General features: G+C 38.2%; 1 protein-coding gene across 1 annotated transcript; it reads left to right on the top strand.

Moving 5' to 3' along the window:
- The first annotated feature begins 56 nt into the window (after positions 1–56).
- BBS8 (tetratricopeptide repeat protein 8) lies at positions 57–24948 on the top strand. The gene is made up of 10 exons (XM_071678393.1): positions 57–665; positions 2928–3112; positions 3228–3364; positions 3625–3782; positions 5825–5947; positions 6347–6498; positions 12696–12845; positions 22240–22411; positions 23141–23347; positions 24745–24948. Exons 1-10 carry the CDS (start codon positions 564–566, stop codon positions 24859–24861), a joined length of 1503 nt encoding a protein of 500 aa, XP_071534494.1. The 5' UTR covers positions 57–563; the 3' UTR covers positions 24862–24948.
- Positions 24949–25331: the final 383 nt, after the last annotated feature.

Below are 25331 nucleotides of genomic sequence, written 5' to 3'. Positions count from 1 at the left end.
TTAGTAAGAGATGCTGTGTTTCTTGATGGAAGAATGCATTATTTTGGAAATATCATGAAAAATAACAAATGTATTTGAAAGTAATTAATTAGTAAATGTTTGTTAGATCTGTGAACCTGTACAAATTGTCAACTCTTGTAATTAAAGACCACAGTAACTGATGAAAATCAAATATCGAAACAACTTGATTATCTGGATATCATAACGAGTTAATGCAGCGTCCAAACTCTGCAACATACAAGAATATATCCATACTTGGCAAAAATAAAAAATAAAAAGTTTACGAGCTGTTTTCAGTCATAATTACGTCTTCAATAACAAAAGTATTTTTTCACTTCTTGCTAAGCTGAGGAAAACATTTTCCATGTTTTTGATAGATTTACTTGTAGCTTTAGCTATTTATCGTCTTTGTTTAATTTGAAAGCTTTTAAGAATCTTTTTAAAATGAAGTGAAAGTAATGATAAAGTTGTAAACATAAGTTTTAAAAATGAACGCGACTACTACATAGTTGTCATGACAACCACTGTAAACAAAATTCCTCAAGTGTCATATAGTATAAAGAATGGACCCATTATTTTTGGCTTTAAGCAGCTTTAGACGACGCAAGTTTGATAAATGTATAGAAATATGTACGGAACTATTAAACAAGAATCCATACGATCAGGTGAGAAGTTAGACCATGTGTTAGATCAGATATGTGCGGATTATTCCTCTTCAAATAACATAACCACAAATACATCCTCATCCTTATGAGGACTGAGACATACATACCAAAGCATGATTTATTCCGATCTCATATGGGATAAATATGGAAATAATCACCTGCACATACTGCAATTAAGAGCCACATCTTATACCACTTCCATCCCTCACGGTAGATTTTATGCAGACATGAGACCCACACTGAGTCACATACAGAAATTTAGAAATAAGGAAAACGAGGCAATAAGATTAGCAGTAAACAATTACTGCCTTGGGGAAATCATAAATTACCACAAACGTTGAAACATAATACAGAATAGACATCTTATAACTAGATCAAGCACTAAAAATCACCAACAAATATACTGTTGGAGTGGGAATTTGCTAATGCAAATAGAAATTATATCAAGAAGAATCATGACATTTAAAGCTATTTAAACAGAGAGGTAGCTTTTCTCGGTTATATACTCTGTAGCCTCTTTCATACCATAGAAGGTGAGCAATCACTAAAGGAAAGACATTAACAAAATACAAACATTGTGATCATATAACTAGAAATAGAGTACATATCACACTAGAGTTTTTTTTTTCATACCTGATCACCGTTTCAGGCGTTAGCTAGATGTAGCCAGGAACAAAACGAAGAAAAGCCAGGGCTGCTCAGATCCATTCTGTAGCTGTCATGTGAAATGCACCAAAACCACAGCTCTTTGTCTTCTAAAACAACAGTAAATTAGAACCTGTTCACTGTCTCCACAGCCAGAAGCTTAACAATAATTTCATTAAAAAAAATAATATCCTAAAACTTGTAATGAAGACAGAAAATGCTTAACTAACACACCTTAACCTTTCCCAACAATAAGCCCACATCAGCAAGATATGCCTTTCCACATAAGCATCTTGTAAAGGAAATCGAGATTGAGATATGTAGGATATAGCTGAATATGATAGACAGTGAGTGAGAGGATGGTCTTTAAACTATCATTGTTTTCTCTATTGATGACATTAAACATTACATACCTTTCATCATATGTTCATTAGAGTAAGCATAGAACTTTAGGAAATACAATTAAGAATTTGGTCTGATATAAGAATAGTAAAATAATGAAATCCTATTAACCTCAAATACAAATGAGAATTTATTCTGATTTAAGGACAGTGAATTAATGAAATCCTATTAGCTTAGTATCTGCAAGAAAGCTTCAAGTAGTGTATCAATGTTCTGTTCATAGTTTCATCTCACAAAAGAGGGGCTTTGTCAGTGTGAATTAAATTTGACCCCGATTAGTGTATGGATAAGTTAGTAGTGGGTATGAGTTAGATATAGAAATTATAGGAAGACTTGCTCTGTTATGAAGCAAAGAACTGTATTCTTTACTGGACTGATTATAAAGTTTCCACATATAAAACATGCACAACACAAAAGATTATAAGAAATAATATCTTGCTGGATGTCTATATCATGGATGTATTACAACTGTACTATTCATACCCATATCATTTTTACATTAAGAAAAATATTCATTCCTATATTAAATTCATTTCTATGTAATTCATCTGTTTGTACAGTACTGGAAAACAAGTTGACTCCTGAAATATTGATGAGGAATTAGTATCCACCAAAAGCATGTATTTCCAATGGTGAGCACTCACCATATGCTTGATGAGTCAGAGTTGCAATTCACTATGGACTTCCTGTCTTTGTCTGTTTCTCTTTTGCAAGTTGCTAAGTCATTCATGAATCACACAATAACATTAGAAGGACAGAAAGTGTTGGAGAAATTTTAGACAATAATAATAGGAAGGCCAAAAGTAATAGAATAATGGTTACAATGGAATTGAAATGGTTTGGAAAGCTTTCCTAAAAACCCTTGAACCACCTGTGTGTGTCTTCCTGGGGAGTTAGGCTGTTTTATGGAGAGGCATCTTCAAACATATGAATGTATTGTATATTTATGTATACTTCCCCACATGAGTTGCATTATATGTAGTCTCAGTGAACAGTTTAAGGATACTTGATAACCTTTTAATACACAGCAAAGGAAGAAGATATCTCCATATATTAAGTAACATCTGTAAAAATACAAGTTGATATTCAGTGCTTTTGTTGGCTCTTTGGTCATTTGAGGGTGGGTCTGTGTGAACCATACAAAGCACAAGAGGGATCATATTAAATATACTGTATTTTGTTAAGCTGCACATCATTAAAACAAAAAACTTACAGGCAGTATGGAGTCTGAAGACACGGGCTCTAACAGAACAGGTTTGGGTGGATGAATGTGATGGTGAGGAAGAGGGTTTGGCTGATGTCTTAATGGATGACAACACCATAGCCTCAGTTGCTCGACCAGGCACATCCCTCCGTACTGCCCCTCCTTCATCTGCAGGGGGACCCTCACAGACCTTCAGGTATGTACCAAGTTATGATAATTATGCTTGATAAATTACACAATGTATAACTGAACAACAACATTAACTGCATAAGTGACTCTATAATGGGAACTAATTATCTGAAACTCAATAGGCCATCAACACAATCAGGTCGACCACTCAGTGGTGTAGTTCGACCAGGTTCTCAGGGTGGACGACCTGGTACAATGGACCAAGCATTGCGTACTCCTCGTACAGCACAAACAGCACGGCCAGTCTCAGCTACTTCTGGTTTGTTTTTATACTATGATCAAGTTTTACATGAATAAGTAAATTATCTGTGTCTTAAATTATACTGTTTCACCTATATGAAATAGTTACCACCTGTAAATACTATCAGGATTGAAGACTTGCTTGTATCAGATGGATAGATTTAGGTTGTAAGAAGATATTTGATTATATTTGAGCATATCAAAATATACTGTTATATTTGTAAGGCTTAACATGCAGTTCACCAAATCCGGATTCCTATTTTGTTTTTGAAATTGTAGGTCGACATGTACGCCTTGGTACTGCCTCTATGTTGCCATCAGGGGAAGGACCATTTATCAATCTGGCTCGTTTGAATGTTGCAAAGTATGCAAGTCAACAAAATATTGCAAAAGCCTTGTTTGAATATATATACTATCATGAAAATGATGTCAGACATGTAAGTACATTTCCATTTTTTTCTGCATAGGAAAAATATTTTAATAAATATACCATAATACTCACTGAAATTAGAATAATATTTTGATTGTCTATGATGTATGAGTTGGGAATTATGAAGTAAGGATTACAGAGAAAATAATATAGGGAAGAGGAGGTCACTGACATGGTAAAAAGAATCCAAGATTAACGTCACCAAGGAATTAGTGAACATTCTCAGACTGAAAAGGAGACTTACATAAGGGCGAATGAAAGGGTGTAAAGCTGTATGAAAGGTATGATTAAAACATGACAATAAGAGAGGCAAGCATTGTGAAGTGTTAGGGTAAGACACTCATAATGCTTCAGGATGAAATTCCAACGGCTTTTGTGTTTTGTGACTATATTATTATATATGAAGTCTGTTGGGGATGAGAGAGCTTGGGAAGTGAGTCAGTTGTTATTCGCTGATGATACAGCACTGGTGGCTGATTCATGTGAGAAACTGCAGAAGCTGGTGACTGAGTTTGGTAAAGTGTGTGAAAGAAGAAAGTTAAGAGTAAATGTGAATAAGAGCAAGGTTATTAGGTACAGTAGGGTTGAGGGTCAAGTCAATTGGGAGGTGAGTTTGAATGGAGAAAAACTGGAGGAAGTGAAGTGTTTTAGATATCTGGGAGTGGATCTGGCAGCGGATGGAACCATGGAAGCGGAAGTGGATCATAGGGTGGGGGAGGGGGCGAAAATTCTGGGAGCCTTGAAGAATGTGTGGAAGTCGAGAACATTATCTCGGAAAGCAAAAATGAGTATGTTTGAAGGAATAGTGGTTCCAACAATGTTGTATGGTTGCGAGGCATGGGCTATGGATAGAGTTGTGCGCAGGAGGATGGATGTGCTGGAAATGAGATGCTTGAGGACAATGTGTGGTGTGAGGTGGTTTGATCGAGTAAGTAACGTAAGGGTAAGAGAGATGTGTGGAAATAAAAAGAGCGTGCTTGAGAGAGCAGAAGAGGGTGTTTTGAAATGGTTCGGGCACATGGAGAGAATGACTGAGGAAAGATTGACCAAGAGAATATATGTGTCGGAGGTGGAGGGAACGAGGAGAAGAGGGAGACCAAATTGGAGGTGGAAAGATGGAGTGAAAAAGATTTTGTGTGATCGGGGCCTGAGCATGCAGGAGGGTGAAAGGAGGGCAAGGAATAGAGTGAATTGGAGCGATGTGGTATACCGGGGTTGACGTGCTGTCAGATTGAATCAAGGCATGTGAAGCGTCTGGGGTAAACCATGGAAAGCTGTGTAGGTATGTATATTTGCGTGTGTGGACGTATGTATATACATGTGTATGGGGGTGGGTTGGGCCATTTCTTTCGTCTGTTTCCTTGTGCTACCTCGCAAACGCGGGAGACAGCGACAAAGCAAAAAAAAAAAAAAAAAAAAAAATTATTATCCCAAGACAGATTGATTTCAAATTCATGGAGAAGATCCTATACAGGTCACCTTTTTATATAGTAGGTTTTAGCATATAATGCAAAGATATCAGACCTACTACTTGTACATGGGCCGGTTGCCCTCATAAAAGAGATTTCACTCACCTACAAGAATGAAAAAGAGCAATTCACCCGAATGCATGTACATGTATACATTTCTTTGACTCTAGTGAGAAACTTTATCTTTGGAAAGTACAAACAATCGACTAATTATTGCCATGCATATGGTTGGAACTTCATATTGACTCATGTCTAGCTGTAGCATCATCAGTATAAGTGAAGCAGCAAAGGTACTAGATACTGAAAGTTAATGTAGGAATATTACCCATTTGTAAGAAAATATTTCAGCTTTGTAACGAACAGCTTCCATGGCTTTCATGACCATATAAGCATTAACAAGTACATTTGATTTCATTTGTGTCAGATGCAAATACAAAATTATTTTCTCACAAGGCCTGATCGAAATCATTACTAATGATTACATGGAACACATAAGAATACCATATTGTGAAACAGAGTCTGTCATTTATTTTCACTAAATAGAAAAACAATTATTTCAAATGTATTCACAAACTTTCAGGCATTGGACTTAGCTGCACAAGCCACCCAAGCACAAGAATTCAAAGACTGGTGGTGGAAGGTACAGCTTGGAAGATGCTACTACCGACTTGGATTGTTTAGGGACGCTGAAAAGCAATTCAAGGTAAGTATCTCCACTGAAAGTACATGTAAATGGACTGAAATCTCAGGATACAGTGATAATTATGATAATGTTTTCCTGTTTGCTACTAAAAGAGCAGTTTGTTTATTTTAAGAGAACATTTTTAAGTGTTTAAAAAGGTTATAATCTTGATAATTTTGAATAACATTGAGTTTTATTTTTTCTGTGTAGAACGTGTTATTTTCTTTTATGTATATCATTATTTGTTAGGCTGTCAGACATAAATGATAATGGTTAAAAAACTGATAAAAATGTCAGTTGGACTTTTTGATTGAAAAAATAATATATGTAAAAAAGTAATAATACAGTTATTAATATTAAAGTTTTACCTCCCTCTAAAGTGGATCACTATAAATTCTGCTTAAAAATGATATGTTACAGTCAGCACTAAAGCAGCAAGATAATATCAACACCTTTCTGTTGCTGGGCCGAGTGTATATTCGCTTAGATCAGCCGATGGCTGCCCTTGAAGTATATAAGGATGGACTTGACAAATTCCCTGGAGAGGTCACATTACTTACTGCAATAGCAAGGTATGCCATTAAGCCAGAAGCAGTTTTACTTTAAGGTTTGTGTGGCTTATTACCCTACAGTATTTCAAGACAATAATTATGTTTTTAAATAAACACATATACAGTAAAAAGAGAGGTATATCTTTCATACTTGTTTACCATTTCCTGGATTAGTGCCAGGAACAGACAAAGAAAGACCTCATTTGCTCACATCCATCCTCTCGCTGTTACTGAAACCACAACCAGTCCCCACAGTACTTTCCATGGTTTTCCTAGTTGCTTCATATGCCTTGGTTCAGTTCATTGACAATATGTCGCCTGTGTGCCACATTGCTCAACTTGACTCCATCCCTTGCACACCTTAATGGTGAAAGATAAACACAAGATAGATTGGATTGGACCAGGGCATACACAGCATCCAGGTAAACCATTAAAGGGTCTGTGGGACCTGGTTGTGGTTATAATACATTCCAGATAACAGCAAGAGAATGGATGTGGGTAAATGAGGCCTTTTTTCATCTGTTCCTGAACACTACCTCACTAATGTGGGAAATGGCAAACAAGTATGAAAAACATATCTCTCTTTTTATTGTATATATATATATATATATATATATATATATATATATATATATATATATATATATATATATATATATATATGTTGAATGTGTTTGATGATAGGGTGGCAGATATAGGGTGTTTTGATCGAGGTGGTGTGCAAAGTGAGAGGGTTAGGGAAAATGATTTGGTAAACAGAGAAGAGGTAGTGAAAGCTTTGCGGAAGATGAAAGCCGGCAAGGCAGCAGGTTTGGATGGTATTGCAGTGGAATTTATTAAAAAAGGGGGTGACTGTATTGTTGACTGGTTGGTAAGGTTATTTAATGTATGTATGACTCATGGTGAGGTGCCTGAGGATTGGCGGAATGCGTGCATAGTGCCATTGTACAAAGGCAAAGGGGATAAGAGTGAGTGCTCAAATTACAGAGGTATAAGTTTGTTGAGTATTCCTGGTAAATTATATGGGAGGGTATTGATTGAGAGGGTGAAGGCATGTACAGAGCATCAGATTGGGGAAGAGCAGTGTGGTTTCAGAAGTGGTAGAGGATGTGTGGATCAGGTGTTTGCTTTGAAGAATGTATGTGAGAAATACTTAGAAAAGCAAATGGATTTGTATGTAGCATTTATGGATCTGGAGAAGGCATATGATAGAGTTGATAGAGATGCTCTGTGGAAGGTATTAAGAATATATGGTGTGGGAGGAAAGTTGTTAGAAGCAGTGAAAAGTTTTTATCGAGGATGTAAGGCATGTGTACGTGTAGGAAGAGAGGAAAGTGATTGGTTCTCAGTGAATGTAGGTTTGCGGCAGGGGTGTGTGATGTCTCCATGGTTGTTTAATTTGTTTATGGATGGGGTTGTTAGGGAGGTAAATGCAAGAGTTTTGGAAAGAGGGGCAAGTATGAAGTCTGTTGGGGATGAGAGAGCTTGGGAAGTGAGTCAGTCGTTGTTCGCTGATGATACAGCGCTGGTGGCTGATTCATGTGAGAAACTGCAGAAGCTGGTGACTGAGTTTGGTAAAGTGTGTGGAAGAAGAAAGTTAAGAGTAAATGTGAATAAGAGCAAGGTTATTAGGTACAGTAGGGTTGAGGGTCAAGTCAATTGGGAGGTGAGTTTGAATGGAGAAAAACTGGAGGAAATGAAGTGTTTTAGATATCTGGGAGTGGATCTGGCAGCGGATGGAACCATGGAAGCGGAAGTGGATCATAGGGTGGGGGAGGGGGCGAAAATTCTGGGGGCCTTGAAGAATGTGTGGAAGTCGAGAACATTATCTCGGAAAGCAAAAATGGGTATGTATGAAGGAATAGTTGTTCCAACAATGTTGTATGGTTGCGAGGCGTGGGCTATGGATAGAGTTGTGCGCAGGAGGATGGATGTGCTGGAAATGAGATGTTTGAGGACAATGTGTGGTGTGAGGTGGCTTGATCGAGTGAGTAACGTAAGGGTAAGAGAGATGTGTGGAAATAAAAAGAGCGTGGTTGAGAGAGCAGAAGAGGGTGTTTTGAAGTGGTTTGGGCACATGGAGAGGATGAGTGAGGAAAGATTGACCAAGAGGATATATGAGTTGGAGGTGGAGGGAACAAGGAGAAGAGGGAGACCAAATTGGAGGTGGAAAGATGGAGTGAAAAAGATTTTGTGTGATCGGGGCCTGAACATGCAGGAGGGTGAAAGGAGGGCAAGGAATAGAGTGAATTGGAGCGATGTGGTATACCGGGGTTGACGTGCTGTCAGTGGATTGAATCAAGGCATGTGAAGCGTCTGGGGTAAGCCATGGAAAGCTGTGTAGGTATGTATATTTGCGTGTGTGGACGTATGTATATACATGTGTATGGGGGGGGTTGGGCCATTTCTTTCGTCTGTTTCCTTGCGCTACCTCGCAAACGCGGGAGACAGCGACAAAGTATAATAAATAAAACCCATTTTTAAGGTTTAAAAAAGGTTATAATTTTGGGGAATTTAATTTTGAATAACATTGGGGTTTTATTTTTTTTGTGGAAAGAACCCCCGGTGTTTATTTTCTTTTATGAAAAATTACCCCAAAATTTTTTTAGGCTTTTCAGAAAAATAAATGATAATGGTTAAAAAATGAAAAAAATTTTTAAAATTTTTGGGGATTTTTTTAAAATTGAAAAAATAAAAATATGGAAAAAAATTTAATTTAATACAGTTATTAAAATATTAAAGTTTTACCCCCCTTTCTAAAGTTGGATCATTATAAATTTGTTAAAAATGATATGTTACAGTCAGCACTAAAGCAGCAAGTAATATCAACCCCTTTCTGTTGCGGGGGGCCGAGTGTATTTTCGCTTAGATCAGCCGAGGGTGGCCCTTGAAGTATTTTTAAGGTTGGACTTGAAAAATTCCCTGGAAAAAGGGGTCCCCTTACTTACGGGAAATAGAAAGGGTTTATCCATTAACCCCAGAAGCAGTTTTATTTTAAAGGTTTGTGTGGTTTTTTAAACCCTCCCGTATTTCAAGAAAATAATTAATGTTTTTAAATAAACACCATATAAAAGTAAAAAGAGAGGAATATCTTTAAATATTTTGTTTACCATTTCCTGGATTGGGTTGCCAGGAACAGACAAAGAAAGACCTATTTGCTCACTTTTCCATCCTTTTCGCTTTTTACTGAAACCCCCCAACCAGTCCCCACAGTACTTTCCAGGGTTTTTCCAAATTTTGGGTTCATTTTGCCTTGGTTCGTTTCTTTGGGACAATTTGTCGCCTGTGTGCCACGGGGGAAACTTGACTCCACCCCTTTGGCAACCTTAATGGTGAAAGAAAAAACACAAGGGTTTAGATTGGTTTTGGACCGGGAAATACACAGCTTCCAGGTAAACCATTAAAGGGTCTGTGGGACCGGGGTTTGGGGTTTTAAAAATTTTTTCCCAGATAACAGCAAAAAAGAAAAATGGATGTGGGTAAATGGGGCCTTTTTTTCATCTGTTCCTGAACACTCCCTCACAAATTTTGGGAAATGGCAAACAAGTATAAAAAAACATATCTTTTCTTTTTATTGTATATATATATATATAATATATATATATATATATTATATAATATAATATATATATATATATATATTTATATTTTGTTAATTTGTTTTTTTGATGTTTAGGGGGCAGATATAGGGTGTTTTGATCGAGGGTGGTGTGCAAAGTAAAAGAGGGTTAGGGAAAATGTTTTGGGTAAACAGAGAAGGGGTTTTAGTGAAAGCTTTGGGGAAAAGATAAAAGCCGGAAAAGGGCGGGCGGGTTTGGATGGTATTGCAGGGGAAAATTTTATTAAAAAAAGGGGGGTAAACTGTATTTTTGGACTGGTTGGTAAGGTTTTTTAAGTATGTATAAACTCATGGTGGGGTTTGCCTGAGGATTGGGGAAAGGGTTTTGCATAGTGCCTTTGTACAAAGGCAAAGGGGATAAGAGTGAGTGCTCAAATTACGAGGTAAAATTTTTGTTGAGTATTCCTGGAAAAAATTATATGGGGGGGTATTGTTTGGGAGAGGGTAAAGGATGTCCCCAAGCATCAGTTTTGGGGGAAGAGCAGTGGGGTTTCAGAAGGGGTTTAGAGGATGTGGGGATCAGGTGTTTGTTTTTTGAAGAATGTATGTGAGAAAAATTAAAAAAGCAAATGGATTTGTTTTGTAGCATTTATGGATCGGGGAAAAAGGGCATTGTTTAGAGTTGTAGGGTCCCTTCTGTGGGGGTTTAATTAAGAATATAGGGGTGTGGGAAAAAAAGTTTTTTAGAAAGCAGGGGAAAAGTTTTTTCGAGGTTTGAAAGGGGCCTGTGTACGTGTAGGAAGAGAGGAAAGTGATTGGTTCTCAGTAAATGTAGGTTTGCGGCAGGGGTGTGTGATGTCTCCATGGTTGTTTAATTTGTTTATGGATGGGGTTGTTAGGGAGGTAAATGCAAGAGTTTTGGAAAGAGGGGCAAGTATGAAGTCTGTTGGGGATGAGAGAGCTTGGGAAGTGAGTCAGTCGTTGTTCGCTGATGATACAGCGCTGGTGGCTGATTCATGTGAGAAACTGCAGAAGCTGGTGACTGAGTTTGGTAAAGTGTGTGGAAGAAGAAAGTTAAGAGTAAATGTGAATAAGAGCAAGGTTATTAGGTACAGTAGGGTTGAGGGTTCAAAAAACAATAGGTCAATTGGGAGGTGAGTTTGAATGGAGAAAAACTGGAGGAAATGAAGTGTTTTAGATATCTGGGAGTGGATCTGGCAGCGGATGGAACCATGGAAGCGGAAGTGGATCATAGGGTGGGGGAGGGGGCGAAAATTCTGGGGGCCTTGAAGAATGTGTGGAAGTCGAGAACATTATCTCGGAAAGCAAAAATGGGTATGTATGAAGGAATAGTTGTTCCAACAATGTTGTATGGTTGCGAGGCGTGGGCTATGGATAGAGTTGTGCGCAGGAGGATGGATGTGCTGAAATGAGATGTTTGAGGACAATGTGTGGTGTGAGGTGGCTTGATCGAGTGAGTAACGTAAGGGTAAGAGAGATGTGTGGAAATAAAAAGAGCGTGGTTGAGAGAGCAGAAGAGGGTGTTTTGAAGTGGTTTGGGCACATGGAGAGAATGAGTGAGGAAAGATTGACCAAGAGGATATATGAGTTGGAGGTGGAGGGAACAAGGAGAAGAGGGAGAACCAAATTGGAGGTGGAAAGATGGAGTGAAAAAGATTTTGTGTGATCGGGGCCTGAACATGCAGGAGGGTGAAAGGAGGGCAAGGAATAGAGTGAATTGGAGCGATGTGGTATACCGGGGTTGACGTGCTGTCAGTGGATTGAATCAAGGCATGTGAAGCGTCTGGGGTAAGCCATGGAAAGCTGTGTAGGTATGTATATTTGCGTGTGTGGACGTATGTATATACATGTGTATGGGGGGGGTTGGGCCATTTCTTTCGTCTGTTTCCTTGCGCTACCTCGCAAACGCGGGAGACAGCGACAAAGTATAATAAATAAATAATATATATATATATATTATATATATATATATGTTAAAAATTGATTGCCTTGAAATCAGAGAGACAGATGATAACTGTACGAGATAAAGGGATGAGAAAGGAGTCATTGGCAAGGTGAAAAGATTCCCAGGATATTGTAGCTATGGAGATAGTAAAAAGTAAAATTCAAATGAGGCAAATGAAGGGAAGGTGTTAGGGTTTATGAGGAGTACAATTAAGGTAGTGATAATGAGAGAGCAAAGTGTAGGAAATTGTTGGGAAAAGACAGTCAAAAACTTCAAGATAAAACTTTATCACCCGCTTTGTTTTATGATTGCAGTATTGTCTCAGTGCAAATTAATATTTATTCAATAAAGAGCTTCCACAGAAGCCTCCCTATTGTATAGAAGGTTGTGGCATATTAAATATACATGTTATAACATAGATGCACCTTTCTAAAAGAAGAAACAGAGGAAGGAACCAAGTGAAGATTTTCTTCACAGACTCAGTTACCTGTTCATGGGGATACTTTAATAAGGCAGGAAAACTGATCATGTGTGAATGAATAAATATGTACAGCATATACTCTATATGATTTCATTAATGAAACATTTTGTATAAACTATTAGGGCAAAATCATATTTATACCTATCAGCTTAATTCAAAGATGTCCATGTAATTTAGTTTATCCTAAATACACAGTGTATCGAATTTTTCAGGATCTATGAAGGTCTTCATGATTTAACAAAGGCTGTCAAGTTTTATAAGGACGTACTGCACAATGATTCTACACATGTTGAAGCAATAGCTTGTATTGGAACCCATCATTTTTACACTGACCAACCAGAGGTGGCTTTAAGGTTTTACAGGTAAAATTATATATCTCTAGAAATAGATAATGAATATGGTAATCCATATTTTTTATGCAATTGAGTGGGAGATGTATAGAGAAAGAGACAGGAGGTCAAGAGAAAGGTGCAAGAGGTGAAAAAGAGGGCAAAGGAGAGTTGGGGTGATAGAGTATCATTAAATTTTAGGGAGAATAAAAAGATGTTCTGGAAGGAGGTAAATAAAGTGCGTAGGCAAGGGAGCAAATGGGAACTTCAGTGAAGGGCGCAAATGGGGAGGTGATAACAAGTAGTGGTGATGTGAGAAGGAGATGGAGTGAGTATTTTGAAGGTTTGTTGAATGTGTTTGATGATAGAGTGGCAGATATAGGGTGTTTTGATCGAGGTGGTGTGCAAAGTGAGAGGGTTAGGGAAAATGATTTGGTAAACAGAGAAGAGGTAGTAAAAGCTTTGCAGAAGATGAAAGCCAGCAAGGCAGCAGGTTTGGATGGTACTGCAGTGGAATTTATTAAAAAAGGGGGTGACTGTATTATTGACTGGTTGGTAAGGTTATTTAATGTATGTATGACTCATGGTGAGGTGCCTGAGGATTGGCAGAATGCGTGCATAGTGCCATTGTACAAAGGCAAAGGGGATAAGAGTGAGTGCTCAAATTACAGAGGTATAAGTTTGTTGAGTATTCCTGGTAAATTATATGGGAGGGTATTGATTGAGAGGGTGAAGGCATGTACAGAGCATCAGATTGGGGAAGAGCAGTGTGGTTTCAGAAGTGGTAGAGGAGGTGTGGATCAGGTGTTTGCTTTGAAGAATGTATGTGAGAAATACTTAGAAAAGCAAATGGATTTGTATGTAGCATTTATGGATCTGGAGAAGGCATATGATAGAGTTGATAGAGATGCTCTGTGGAAGGTATTAAGAATATATGGTGTGGGAGGCAAGTTGTTAGAATCAGTGAAAAGTTTTTATCGAGGATGTAAGGCATGTGTACGTGTAGGAAGAGAGGAAAGTGATTGGTTCTCAGTGAATGTAGGATTGCGGCAGGGGTGTGTGATGTCTCCATGGTTTTTTAATTTGTTTATGGATGGGGTTGTTAGGGAGGTGAATGCAAGAGTTTTGGAAAGAGGGGCAAGTATGAAGTCTGTTGGGGATGAGAGAGCTTGGGAAGTGAGTCAGTTGTTATTCGCTGATGATACAGCACTGGTGGCTGATTCATGTGAGAAACTGCAGAAGCTGGTGACTGAGTTTGGTAAAGTGTGTGAAAGAAGAAAGTTAAGAGTAAATGTGAATAAGAGCAAGGTTATTAGGTACAGTAGGGTTGAGGGTCAAGTCAATTGGGAGGTGAGTTTGAATGGAGAAAAACTGGAGGAAGTGAAGTGTTTTAGATATCTGGGAGTGGATCTGGCAGCGGATGGAACCATGGAAGCGGAAGTGGATCATAGGGTGGGGGAGGGGGCGAAAATTCTGGGAGCCTTGAAGAATGTGTGGAAGTCGAGAACATTATCTCGGAAAGCAAAAATGAGTATGTTTGAAGGAATAGTGGTTCCAACAATGTTGTATGGTTGCGAGGCATGGGCTATGGATAGAGTTGTGCGCAGGAGGATGGATGTGCTGGAAATGAGATGCTTGAGGACAATGTGTGGTGTGAGGTGGTTTGATCGAGTAAGTAACGTAAGGGTAAGAGAGATGTGTGGAAATAAAAAGAGCGTGCTTGAGAGAGCAGAAGAGGGTGTTTTGAAATGGTTCGGGCACATGGAGAGAATGACTGAGGAAAGATTGACCAAGAGAATATATGTGTCGGAGGTGGAGGGAACGAGGAGAAGAGGGAGACCAAATTGGAGGTGGAAAGATGGAGTGAAAAAGATTTTGTGTGATCGGGGCCTGAGCATGCAGGAGGGTGAAAGGAGGGCAAGGAATAGAGTGAATTGGAGCGATGTGGTATACCGGGGTTGACGTGCTGTCAGATTGAATCAAGGCATGTGAAGCGTCTGGGGTAAACCATGGAAAGCTGTGTAGGTATGTATATTTGCGTGTGTGGACGTATGTATATACATGTGTATGGGGGTGGGTTGGGCCATTTCTTTCGTCTGTTTCCTTGTGCTACCTCGCAAACGCGGGAGACAGCGACAAAGCAAAAAAAAAAAAAAAAAAAAAAATTATTATCCCAAGACAGATTGATTTCAAATTCATGGAGAAGATCCTATACAGGTCACCTTTTTATATAGTAGGTTTTAGCATATAATGCAAAGATATCAGACCTACTACTTGTACATGGGCCGGTTGCCCTCATAAAAGAGATTTCACTCACCTACAAGAATGAAAAAGAGCAATTCACCCGAATGCATGTACATGTATACATTTCTTTGACTCTAGTGAGAAACTTTATCTTTGGAAAGTACAAACAATCGACTAATTATTGCCATGCATATGGTTGGAACTTCATATTGACTCATGTCTAGCTGTAGCATCATCAGTATAAGTGAAGCAGCAAAGGTACTAGATACTGAAAGTTAATGTAGGAATATTACCCATTTGTAAGAAAATATTTCAGCTTTGTAACGAACAGCTTCCATGGCTTTCATGACCATATAAGCATTAACAAGTACATTTGATTTCATTTGTGTCAGATGCAAATACAAAATTATTTTCTCACAAGGCCTGATCGAAATCATTACTAATGATTACATGGAACACATAAGAATACCATATTGTGAAACAGAGTCTGTCATTTATTTTCACTAAATAGAAAAACAATTATTTCAAATGTATTCACAAACTTTCAGGCATTGGACTTAGCTGCACAAGCCACCCAAGCACAAGAATTCAAAGACTGGTGGTGGAAGGTACAGCTTGGAAGATGCTACTACCGACTTGGATTGTTTAGGGACGCTGAAAAGCAATTCAAGGTAAGTATCTCCACTGAAAGTACATGTAAATGGACTGAAATCTCAGGATACAGTGATAATTATGATAATGTTTTCCTGTTTGCTACTAAAAGAGCAGTTTGTTTATTTTAAGAGAACATTTTTAAGTGTTTAAAAAGGTTATAATCTTGATAATTTTGAATAACATTGAGTTTTATTTTTTCTGTGTAGAACGTGTTATTTTCTTTTATGTATATCATTATTTGTTAGGCTGTCAGACATAAATGATAATGGTTAAAAAACTGATAAAAATGTCAGTTGGACTTTTTGATTGAAAAAATAATATATGTAAAAAAGTAATAATACAGTTATTAATATTAAAGTTTTACCTCCCTCTAAAGTGGATCACTATAAATTCTGCTTAAAAATGATATGTTACAGTCAGCACTAAAGCAGCAAGATAATATCAACACCTTTCTGTTGCTGGGCCGAGTGTATATTCGCTTAGATCAGCCGATGGCTGCCCTTGAAGTATATAAGGATGGACTTGACAAATTCCCTGGAGAGGTCACATTACTTACTGCAATAGCAAGGTATGCCATTAAGCCAGAAGCAGTTTTACTTTAAGGTTTGTGTGGCTTATTACCCTACAGTATTTCAAGACAATAATTATGTTTTTAAATAAACACATATACAGTAAAAAGAGAGGTATATCTTTCATACTTGTTTACCATTTCCTGGATTAGTGCCAGGAACAGACAAAGAAAGACCTCATTTGCTCACATCCATCCTCTCGCTGTTACTGAAACCACAACCAGTCCCCACAGTACTTTCCATGGTTTTCCTAGTTGCTTCATATGCCTTGGTTCAGTTCATTGACAATATGTCGCCTGTGTGCCACATTGCTCAACTTGACTCCATCCCTTGCACACCTTAATGGTGAAAGATAAACACAAGATAGATTGGATTGGACCAGGGCATACACAGCATCCAGGTAAACCATTAAAGGGTCTGTGGGACCTGGTTGTGGTTATAATACATTCCAGATAACAGCAAGAGAATGGATGTGGGTAAATGAGGCCTTTTTTCATCTGTTCCTGAACACTACCTCACTAATGTGGGAAATGGCAAACAAGTATGAAAAACATATCTCTCTTTTTATTGTATATATATATATATATATATATATATATATATATATATATATATATATATATATATATATATATATATGTTGAATGTGTTTGATGATAGGGTGGCAGATATAGGGTGTTTTGATCGAGGTGGTGTGCAAAGTGAGAGGGTTAGGGAAAATGATTTGGTAAACAGAGAAGAGGTAGTGAAAGCTTTGCGGAAGATGAAAGCCGGCAAGGCAGCAGGTTTGGATGGTATTGCAGTGGAATTTATTAAAAAAGGGGGTGACTGTATTGTTGACTGGTTGGTAAGGTTATTTAATGTATGTATGACTCATGGTGAGGTGCCTGAGGATTGGCGGAATGCGTGCATAGTGCCATTGTACAAAGGCAAAGGGGATAAGAGTGAGTGCTCAAATTACAGAGGTATAAGTTTGTTGAGTATTCCTGGTAAATTATATGGGAGGGTATTGATTGAGAGGGTGAAGGCATGTACAGAGCATCAGATTGGGGAAGAGCAGTGTGGTTTCAGAAGTGGTAGAGGATGTGTGGATCAGGTGTTTGCTTTGAAGAATGTATGTGAGAAATACTTAGAAAAGCAAATGGATTTGTATGTAGCATTTATGGATCTGGAGAAGGCATATGATAGAGTTGATAGAGATGCTCTGTGGAAGGTATTAAGAATATATGGTGTGGGAGGAAAGTTGTTAGAAGCAGTGAAAAGTTTTTATCGAGGATGTAAGGCATGTGTACGTGTAGGAAGAGAGGAAAGTGATTGGTTCTCAGTGAATGTAGGTTTGCGGCAGGGGTGTGTGATGTCTCCATGGTTGTTTAATTTGTTTATGGATGGGGTTGTTAGGGAGGTAAATGCAAGAGTTTTGGAAAGAGGGGCAAGTATGAAGTCTGTTGGGGATGAGAGAGCTTGGGAAGTGAGTCAGTCGTTGTTCGCTGATGATACAGCGCTGGTGGCTGATTCATGTGAGAAACTGCAGAAGCTGGTGACTGAGTTTGGTAAAGTGTGTGGAAGAAGAAAGTTAAGAGTAAATGTGAATAAGAGCAAGGTTATTAGGTACAGTAGGGTTGAGGGTCAAGTCAATTGGGAGGTGAGTTTGAATGGAGAAAAACTGGAGGAAATGAAGTGTTTTAGATATCTGGGAGTGGATCTGGCAGCGGATGGAACCATGGAAGCGGAAGTGGATCATAGGGTGGGGGAGGGGGCGAAAATTCTGGGGGCCTTGAAGAATGTGTGGAAGTCGAGAACATTATCTCGGAAAGCAAAAATGGGTATGTATGAAGGAATAGTTGTTCCAACAATGTTGTATGGTTGCGAGGCGTGGGCTATGGATAGAGTTGTGCGCAGGAGGATGGATGTGCTGGAAATGAGATGTTTGAGGACAATGTGTGGTGTGAGGTGGCTTGATCGAGTGAGTAACGTAAGGGTAAGAGAGATGTGTGGAAATAAAAAGAGCGTGGTTGAGAGAGCAGAAGAGGGTGTTTTGAAGTGGTTTGGGCACATGGAGAGGATGAGTGAGGAAAGATTGACCAAGAGGATATATGAGTTGGAGGTGGAGGGAACAAGGAGAAGAGGGAGACCAAATTGGAGGTGGAAAGATGGAGTGAAAAAGATTTTGTGTGATCGGGGCCTGAACATGCAGGAGGGTGAAAGGAGGGCAAGGAATAGAGTGAATTGGAGCGATGTGGTATACCGGGGTTGACGTGCTGTCAGTGGATTGAATCAAGGCATGTGAAGCGTCTGGGGTAAGCCATGGAAAGCTGTGTAGGTATGTATATTTGCGTGTGTGGACGTATGTATATACATGTGTATGGGGGGGGTTGGGCCATTTCTTTCGTCTGTTTCCTTGCGCTACCTCGCAAACGCGGGAGACAGCGACAAAGTATAATAAATAAATAATATATATATATATATATATATATGTTAAAAATTGATTGCCTTGAAATCAGAGAGACAGATGATAACTGTACGAGATAAAGGGATGAGAAAGGAGTCATTGGCAAGGTGAAAAGATTCCCAGGATATTGTAGCTATGGAGATAGTAAAAAGTAAAATTCAAATGAGGCAAATGAAGGGAAGGTGTTAGGGTTTATGAGGAGTACAATTAAGGTAGTGATAATGAGAGAGCAAAGTGTAGGAAATTGTTGGGAAAAGACAGTCAAAAACTTCAAGATAAAACTTTATCACCCGCTTTGTTTTATGATTGCAGTATTGTCTCAGTGCAAATTAATATTTATTCAATAAAGAGCTTCCACAGAAGCCTCCCTATTGTATAGAAGGTTGTGGCATATTAAATATACATGTTATAACATAGATGCACCTTTCTAAAAGAAGAAACAGAGGAAGGAACCAAGTGAAGATTTTCTTCACAGACTCAGTTACCTGTTCATGGGGATACTTTAATAAGGCAGGAAAACTGATCATGTGTGAATGAATAAATATGTACAGCATATACTCTATATGATTTCATTAATGAAACATTTTGTATAAACTATTAGGGCAAAATCATATTTATACCTATCAGCTTAATTCAAAGATGTCCATGTAATTTAGTTTATCCTAAATACACAGTGTATCGAATTTTTCAGGATCTATGAAGGTCTTCATGATTTAACAAAGGCTGTCAAGTTTTATAAGGACGTACTGCACAATGATTCTACACATGTTGAAGCAATAGCTTGTATTGGAACCCATCATTTTTACACTGACCAACCAGAGGTGGCTTTAAGGTTTTACAGGTAAAATTATATATCTCTAGAAATAGATAATGAATATGGTAATCCATATTTTTTATGCAATTGAGTGGGAGATGTATAAGAGAAAGAGACAGGAGGTCAAGAGAAAGGTGCAAGAGGTGAAAAAGAGGGCAAAGGAGAGTTGGGGTGATAGAGTATCATTAAATTTTAGGGAGAATAAAAAGATGTTCTGGAAGGAGGTAAATAAAGTGCGTAAGGCAAGGGAGCAAATGGGAACTTCAGTGAAGGGCGCAAATGGGGAGGTGATAACAAGTAGTGGTGATGTGAGAAGGAGATGGAGTGAGTATTTTGAAGGTTTGTTGAATGTGTTTGATGATAGAGTGGCAGATATAGGGTGTTTTGGTCGAGGTGGTGTGCAAAGTGAGAGGGTTAGGGAAAATGATTTGGTAAACAGAGAAGAGGTAGTAAAAGCTTTGCAGAAGATGAAAGCCAGCAAGGCAGCAGGTTTGGATGGTACTGCAGTGGAATTTATTAAAAAAGGGGGTGACTGTATTATTGACTGGTTGGTAAGGTTATTTAATGTATGTATGACTCATGGTGAGGTGCCTGAGGATTGGCAGAATGCGTGCATAGTGCCATTGTACAAAGGCAAAGGGGATAAGAGTGAGTGCTCAAATTACAGAGGTATAAGTTTGTTGAGTATTCCTGGTAAATTATATGGGAGGGTATTGATTGAGAGGGTGAAGGCATGTACAGAGCATCAGATTGGGGAAGAGCAGTGTGATTTCAGAAGTGGTAGAGGAGGTGTGGATCAGGTGTTTGCTTTGAAGAATGTATGTGAGAAATACTTAGAAAAGCAAATGGATTTGTATGTAGCATTTTATGGATCTGGAGAAGGCATATGATAGAGTTGATAGAGATGCTCTGTGGAAGGTATTAAGAATATATGGTGTGGGAGGCAAGTTGTTAGAATCAGTGAAAAGTTTTTATCGAGGATGTAAGGCATGTGTACGTGTAGGAAGAGAGGAAAGTGATTGGTTCTCAGTGAATGTAGGATTGCGGCAGGGGTGTGTGATGTCTCCATGGTTTTTTAATTTGTTTATGGATGGGGTTGTTAGGGAGGTGAATGCAAGAGTTTTGGAAAGAGGGGCAAGTATGAAGTCTGTTGGGGATGAAAGAGCTTGGGAAGTGAGTCAGTTGTTGTTCGCTGATGATACAGCACTGGTGGCTGATTCATGTGAGAAACTGCAGAAGCTGGTGACTGAGTTTGGTAAAGTGTGTGAAAGAAGAAAGTTAAGAGTAAATGTGAATAAGAGCAAGGTAATTAGGTACAGTAGGGTTGAGGGTCAAGTCAATTGGGAGGTAAGTTTGAATGGAGATAAACTGGAGGAAGTAAAAGTGTTTTAGATATCTGGGAGTGGATCTGGCAGCGGATGGAACCATGGAAGCGGAAGTGGATCATAGGGTGGGGGAGGGGGCGAAAATCCTGGGAGCCTTGAAGAATGTGTGGAAGTTGAGAACATTATCTCGGAAAGCAAAAATGGGTATGTTTGAAGGAATAATGGTTCCAACAATGTTGTATGGTTGCGAAGTGTGGGCTATGGATAGAGTTTTGCGCAGGAGGATGGATGTGCTGGAAATGAGATGTTTGAGGACAATGTGTGGTGTGAGGTGGTTTGATCGAGTAAGTAATGTAAGAGTAAGAGAGATGTGTGGAAATAAAAAGAGCGTGGTTGAGAGAGCAGAAGAGGGTGTTTTGAAATGGTTTGGGCACATGGAGAGAATGAGTGAGGAAAGATTGACCAAGAGGATATATGTGTCGGAGGTGGAGGGAACGAGGAGAAGTGGGAGACCAAATTGGAGGTGGAAAGATGGAATGAAAAAGATTTTGTGTGATCGGGGCCTGAACATGCAGGAGGGTGAAAGGAGGGCAAGGAATAAGAGTGAATTGGATTGATGTGGTATACCGGGGTTGACTTGCTGTCAGTGGATTGAATCAGGGCATGTGAAGCGTCTGGGGTAAACCATGGAAAGCTGTGTAGGTATGTATATTTGCGTGTGTGGACGTATGTATATACATGTGTATGGGGGTGGATTGGGCCATTTCTTTCGTCTGTTTCCTTGCGCTACCTCGCAAACGCGGGAGACAGCGACAAAGCTAAAAAAAAAAAAAAAAAAAAAAAAAATTTTATGACTACACTTGTCCATAGAAACTAGGTAAGTGGATAGGTCACATTACCTTTGACTCAGTTCCAATAACTAAGTACAGAAAGGGGAACCCACCCCAGATCTGAATGTAATACTCCATACAAAGATAAAACAAACTTCTGTGAATTTGGAGTAAATGTTCAAAAAAAATCTGAAGTATTTGAACAAAATCACAAGTTTTTTGTGGAATACATAACTACAGTATGTGTCTAGATGGGATTCCCAGAACAGGTTGGTCATCAAAGTGATACTTTTATTTTAGTGGTAAAATTTCACATCAAATTCTCGATCTGAACATGCCACTTGAATAATCCAACCAGACCTATATATTTCTGACATACATAAGATTGGTATGCAGCATTCCTCATGATTAATCTCTCCATACCTGGAGTCTCAAATTTTTTGCTTCATTTATAAAATTTTTTGTATCATACTGCAGATTCAAACATTATCAATTTAAAGAAGGTTGTACTAGAGAATGATAAGATAATAATTCTGTTTCAGACGGTTACTGCAAATGGGCATCTATAACTGTGAGATATTCAATAATTTGGGTCTATGTTGCTTTTACGCCCAACAGTATGACATGACCCTTACATGCTTTGAGAGAGCACTCAGCCTTGCTACAGATCAAAGTGTTGCTGACGTGTGGTACAACCTAGGACACATTGCTTTGGTTAGTATGAATGTTATTACTATCATTTTTCATAAGCAATTTAGTGAGCACTAAACTTTTTTATATTCAAGCAAAATAATGGAGCAATTCCAAAAACTACTGCGTTCCAGTTTATCCAGTTTCCTAAAAGTTTTAACAACATGGCACACTTAGCAGTTTTCTGATAACTTTTAGTTAAATCACAGAGTAATAAAGCTTCATACAGTATATACAGCAGTAGATCAGTAATACTATTCTACATTCACACAAGATATAGGTAAATGTTCTGATGGGAAGACCATTTCTTCTGAAATTTCTTTAAAAAGATTGAGGATGCACATAATTAAAGTGCATCTTTAACATGATAGAATGAAATTAATTAAGACAGACTAGGAATCTGGAATTTGGAAATAATGCAAAATAAATGCATACATGTAAAATGCAACTTGGAGCTTTGATATAGCTAATTTGTAAAATTCTGCAAGGAATGTACCCTAAATCATAATGAAGACAAGTATGAACATGATTAGAGTGAACCTTCATTGAGGGCAAGTAAGAAATTGATTTTACCATTTTTCTTTATATTCCCTTTTCTTAATTATATTTCTTTGATCATTAAAAACAGCTCTAGTTACTTCAATTTGTATTAAAACATATCAAAAAGTTTCATGAATGTCTTCATTCATGATGAGCACATAATTTGTAAGTTGAGGTGCTGTACTGTTAACAACATACTACCTTCCTCTCCAGGGTATTGGTGACATAAACCTAGCCTACCAATGCTATCGTCTGGCTCTTGTTGCCAATAATGACCATGGGGAGTCATACAACAATCTGGGAGTATTGGAGTATCGTCGTGGGAATCTTGACACAGCCCGTGCTTTCTTCATGACTGCAGCCAGCTTGGCTCCACACATGTTCCAACCTCATTATAACCATTCCAAACTGGCTCATAAGGTAATGCACAGAGAAATGTATCTTTTTAGTTTTTATCTACACCATTTACAACCTCATCTACCATATTGAATGTTGCCTTATTCATTTTTTCTTCCCCACATTGAGATCTCTGCACTTTTTAGCTAATTACTGTCAAAACATTCACCCCATTACACACTTTCTCATTCTGTTCTTTTCCTGTACCTTGTTTAACTTTATATCAGTTCACATTTACCTCAGGCACATGTGCTTTGAGTAATTCTGTCCTCCCCTCTCACTTTTTTTTTTTTTTTTAATTTTCCAAAAGAGAAGGGGAACAGAGAAGGGGCCCAGGTGAGGATATTCCCTCAAGGGCCCAGTCCTCTGTTCTCAACGCTACCTCGCTAATGCGGGAAATGGCGAATAGTATGAAAGAAAGAAAAGATGTCCTTAATGCCTCCATATCCCGCTTGTAAGACAACAGAATGACATGATCCCATTCCTTGCCACAAATGATACAAAATGTGATTCAGACTGTAATTGTGATATGTACAATTATAGTTGTATGCACTGTCACACTAATTTTAGTACTAAGTTCAAAGTTTGCTCATCGTAGCTCTACCATATCATGTATTAACATAAATTCTAAACTACAAACAAAGCAGGAAAAGTACTTTTGTCATGGAAAACATTATTCCTTGAGGTTGGGTATCTCAAGTACATGTCCCGCCTAAAGAAGATACTCCTATTCTTCCTTTCACAAAAGTACTTTTTCTACATTGGTCTTAGTTAAGAAAAGCAGGTATAAAAGAGAAGGATAACAGAATGAGAAAGATGTAAATGTGAAATATGGAAAAGTTGGAGAATACAGCTGCATGCAACAAAAGCAAATATAAGCTTTTGTAGAGGAAGAAAAGTTTAGATAGCAATTTTGGTAGCATCAGAGATAAGGATAGATGGAACGCTTCATATTTCACAAATACAAAATGAATAGACAAAAGACATCTCATCTATTTTTTACCTTTGTTTTCTTCCTATTGTTCTGGATGGTCCAGATTTTTTAACACCAATGATTGCCACACTATTTAGTATTGAATATTTTGCTAAAAGATTATTTTTCATCTGTAAAACATGAATGTTGCTTGTCATAATTGATGAAATCAGACCAGTATATATAGTAAGAACTCCATAGTGCGAGTTAAATAATTTGGGCTAGAACTTTAGTAAATAGCCAGCTATAACTGAACTTAATGTTGCTAAATTGATTCTAATATGTACTCAGTAACACTTGGAAATATTTTCTTTAAATCCAGTATCTTATTGTAATCAAAAGAATACTAGCACTATGGTACACAAATCATTGTGCACATATTATCGTGTTTGCAAGAATCTTGAGTTGCCTAGTTTCAAAATCTTCAATAATTTTTATTTCATTTCAGGTTGGAGACCTACAAACTAGCTACATCATAGTGCAGAAAGCACTCTCGCTGTTTCCTGTACATGTGGATTCAAAGGAGCTCTTGAAATCCCTGGAAACACAATTTCAGACCCTCTAAATCTCATGCACTTCAGGCATCACTTTTCAGACTTTGTATGTGATATCTAATCAAAAACAAAGAACATTATCAAGTAGTTTCAAAATACGTGCTATTTCATTCTCCTTCATACTTTATCGCCATTTCCAATGCCAGAAACAGACAAAGAAAAATTATTTTCACTCACATCTTCTCTAGTTGCCATGTTCAGTGCGCTGGAAGCACAGCTTATCCACGACTGTGACAACAGTTTATACTTTTCTCTATGAGACTTTGACAACAGTCATCTGACTGTTACTTGCACACAAACATGCAAGATAAGTTAGTTGATAAGACAACCAACAGGGCAAAATAACCAGACATTCATCAAGCAGCAAATAGTCCAAATAATTATCAGCAGAGGACTGTCACCCAACCGCACAGGTATCTTTCAGCCATCTAAGCACCAAATTCTCACTCAAAAATCAACAGGGCCAGGCAAAAGGTATAAC

The sequence above is a fragment of the Panulirus ornatus genome, chromosome 27, assembly GCF_036320965.1.
Source record: "Panulirus ornatus isolate Po-2019 chromosome 27, ASM3632096v1, whole genome shotgun sequence".
Taxonomy (NCBI): domain Eukaryota; kingdom Metazoa; phylum Arthropoda; class Malacostraca; order Decapoda; family Palinuridae; genus Panulirus; species Panulirus ornatus.
This window is presented reverse-complemented; position numbering and strand designations above follow the sequence as displayed.

Bases quoted from the DNA above. Each gene is read 5' to 3' on its own strand.
- BBS8 (XM_071678393.1), top strand. From the start codon at position 564: ATGGACCCATTATTTTTGGCTTTAAGCAGCTTTAGACGACGCAAGTTT. The intron at 3,365-3,624 runs GTTTGTTTTTAT...TTGAAATTGTAG, and splicing joins GCCAGTCTCAGCTACTTCTG to GTCGACATGTACGCCTTGGT. The intron at 22,412-23,140 runs GTTAGTATGAAT...CTTCCTCTCCAG, and splicing joins ACCTAGGACACATTGCTTTG to GGTATTGGTGACATAAACCT.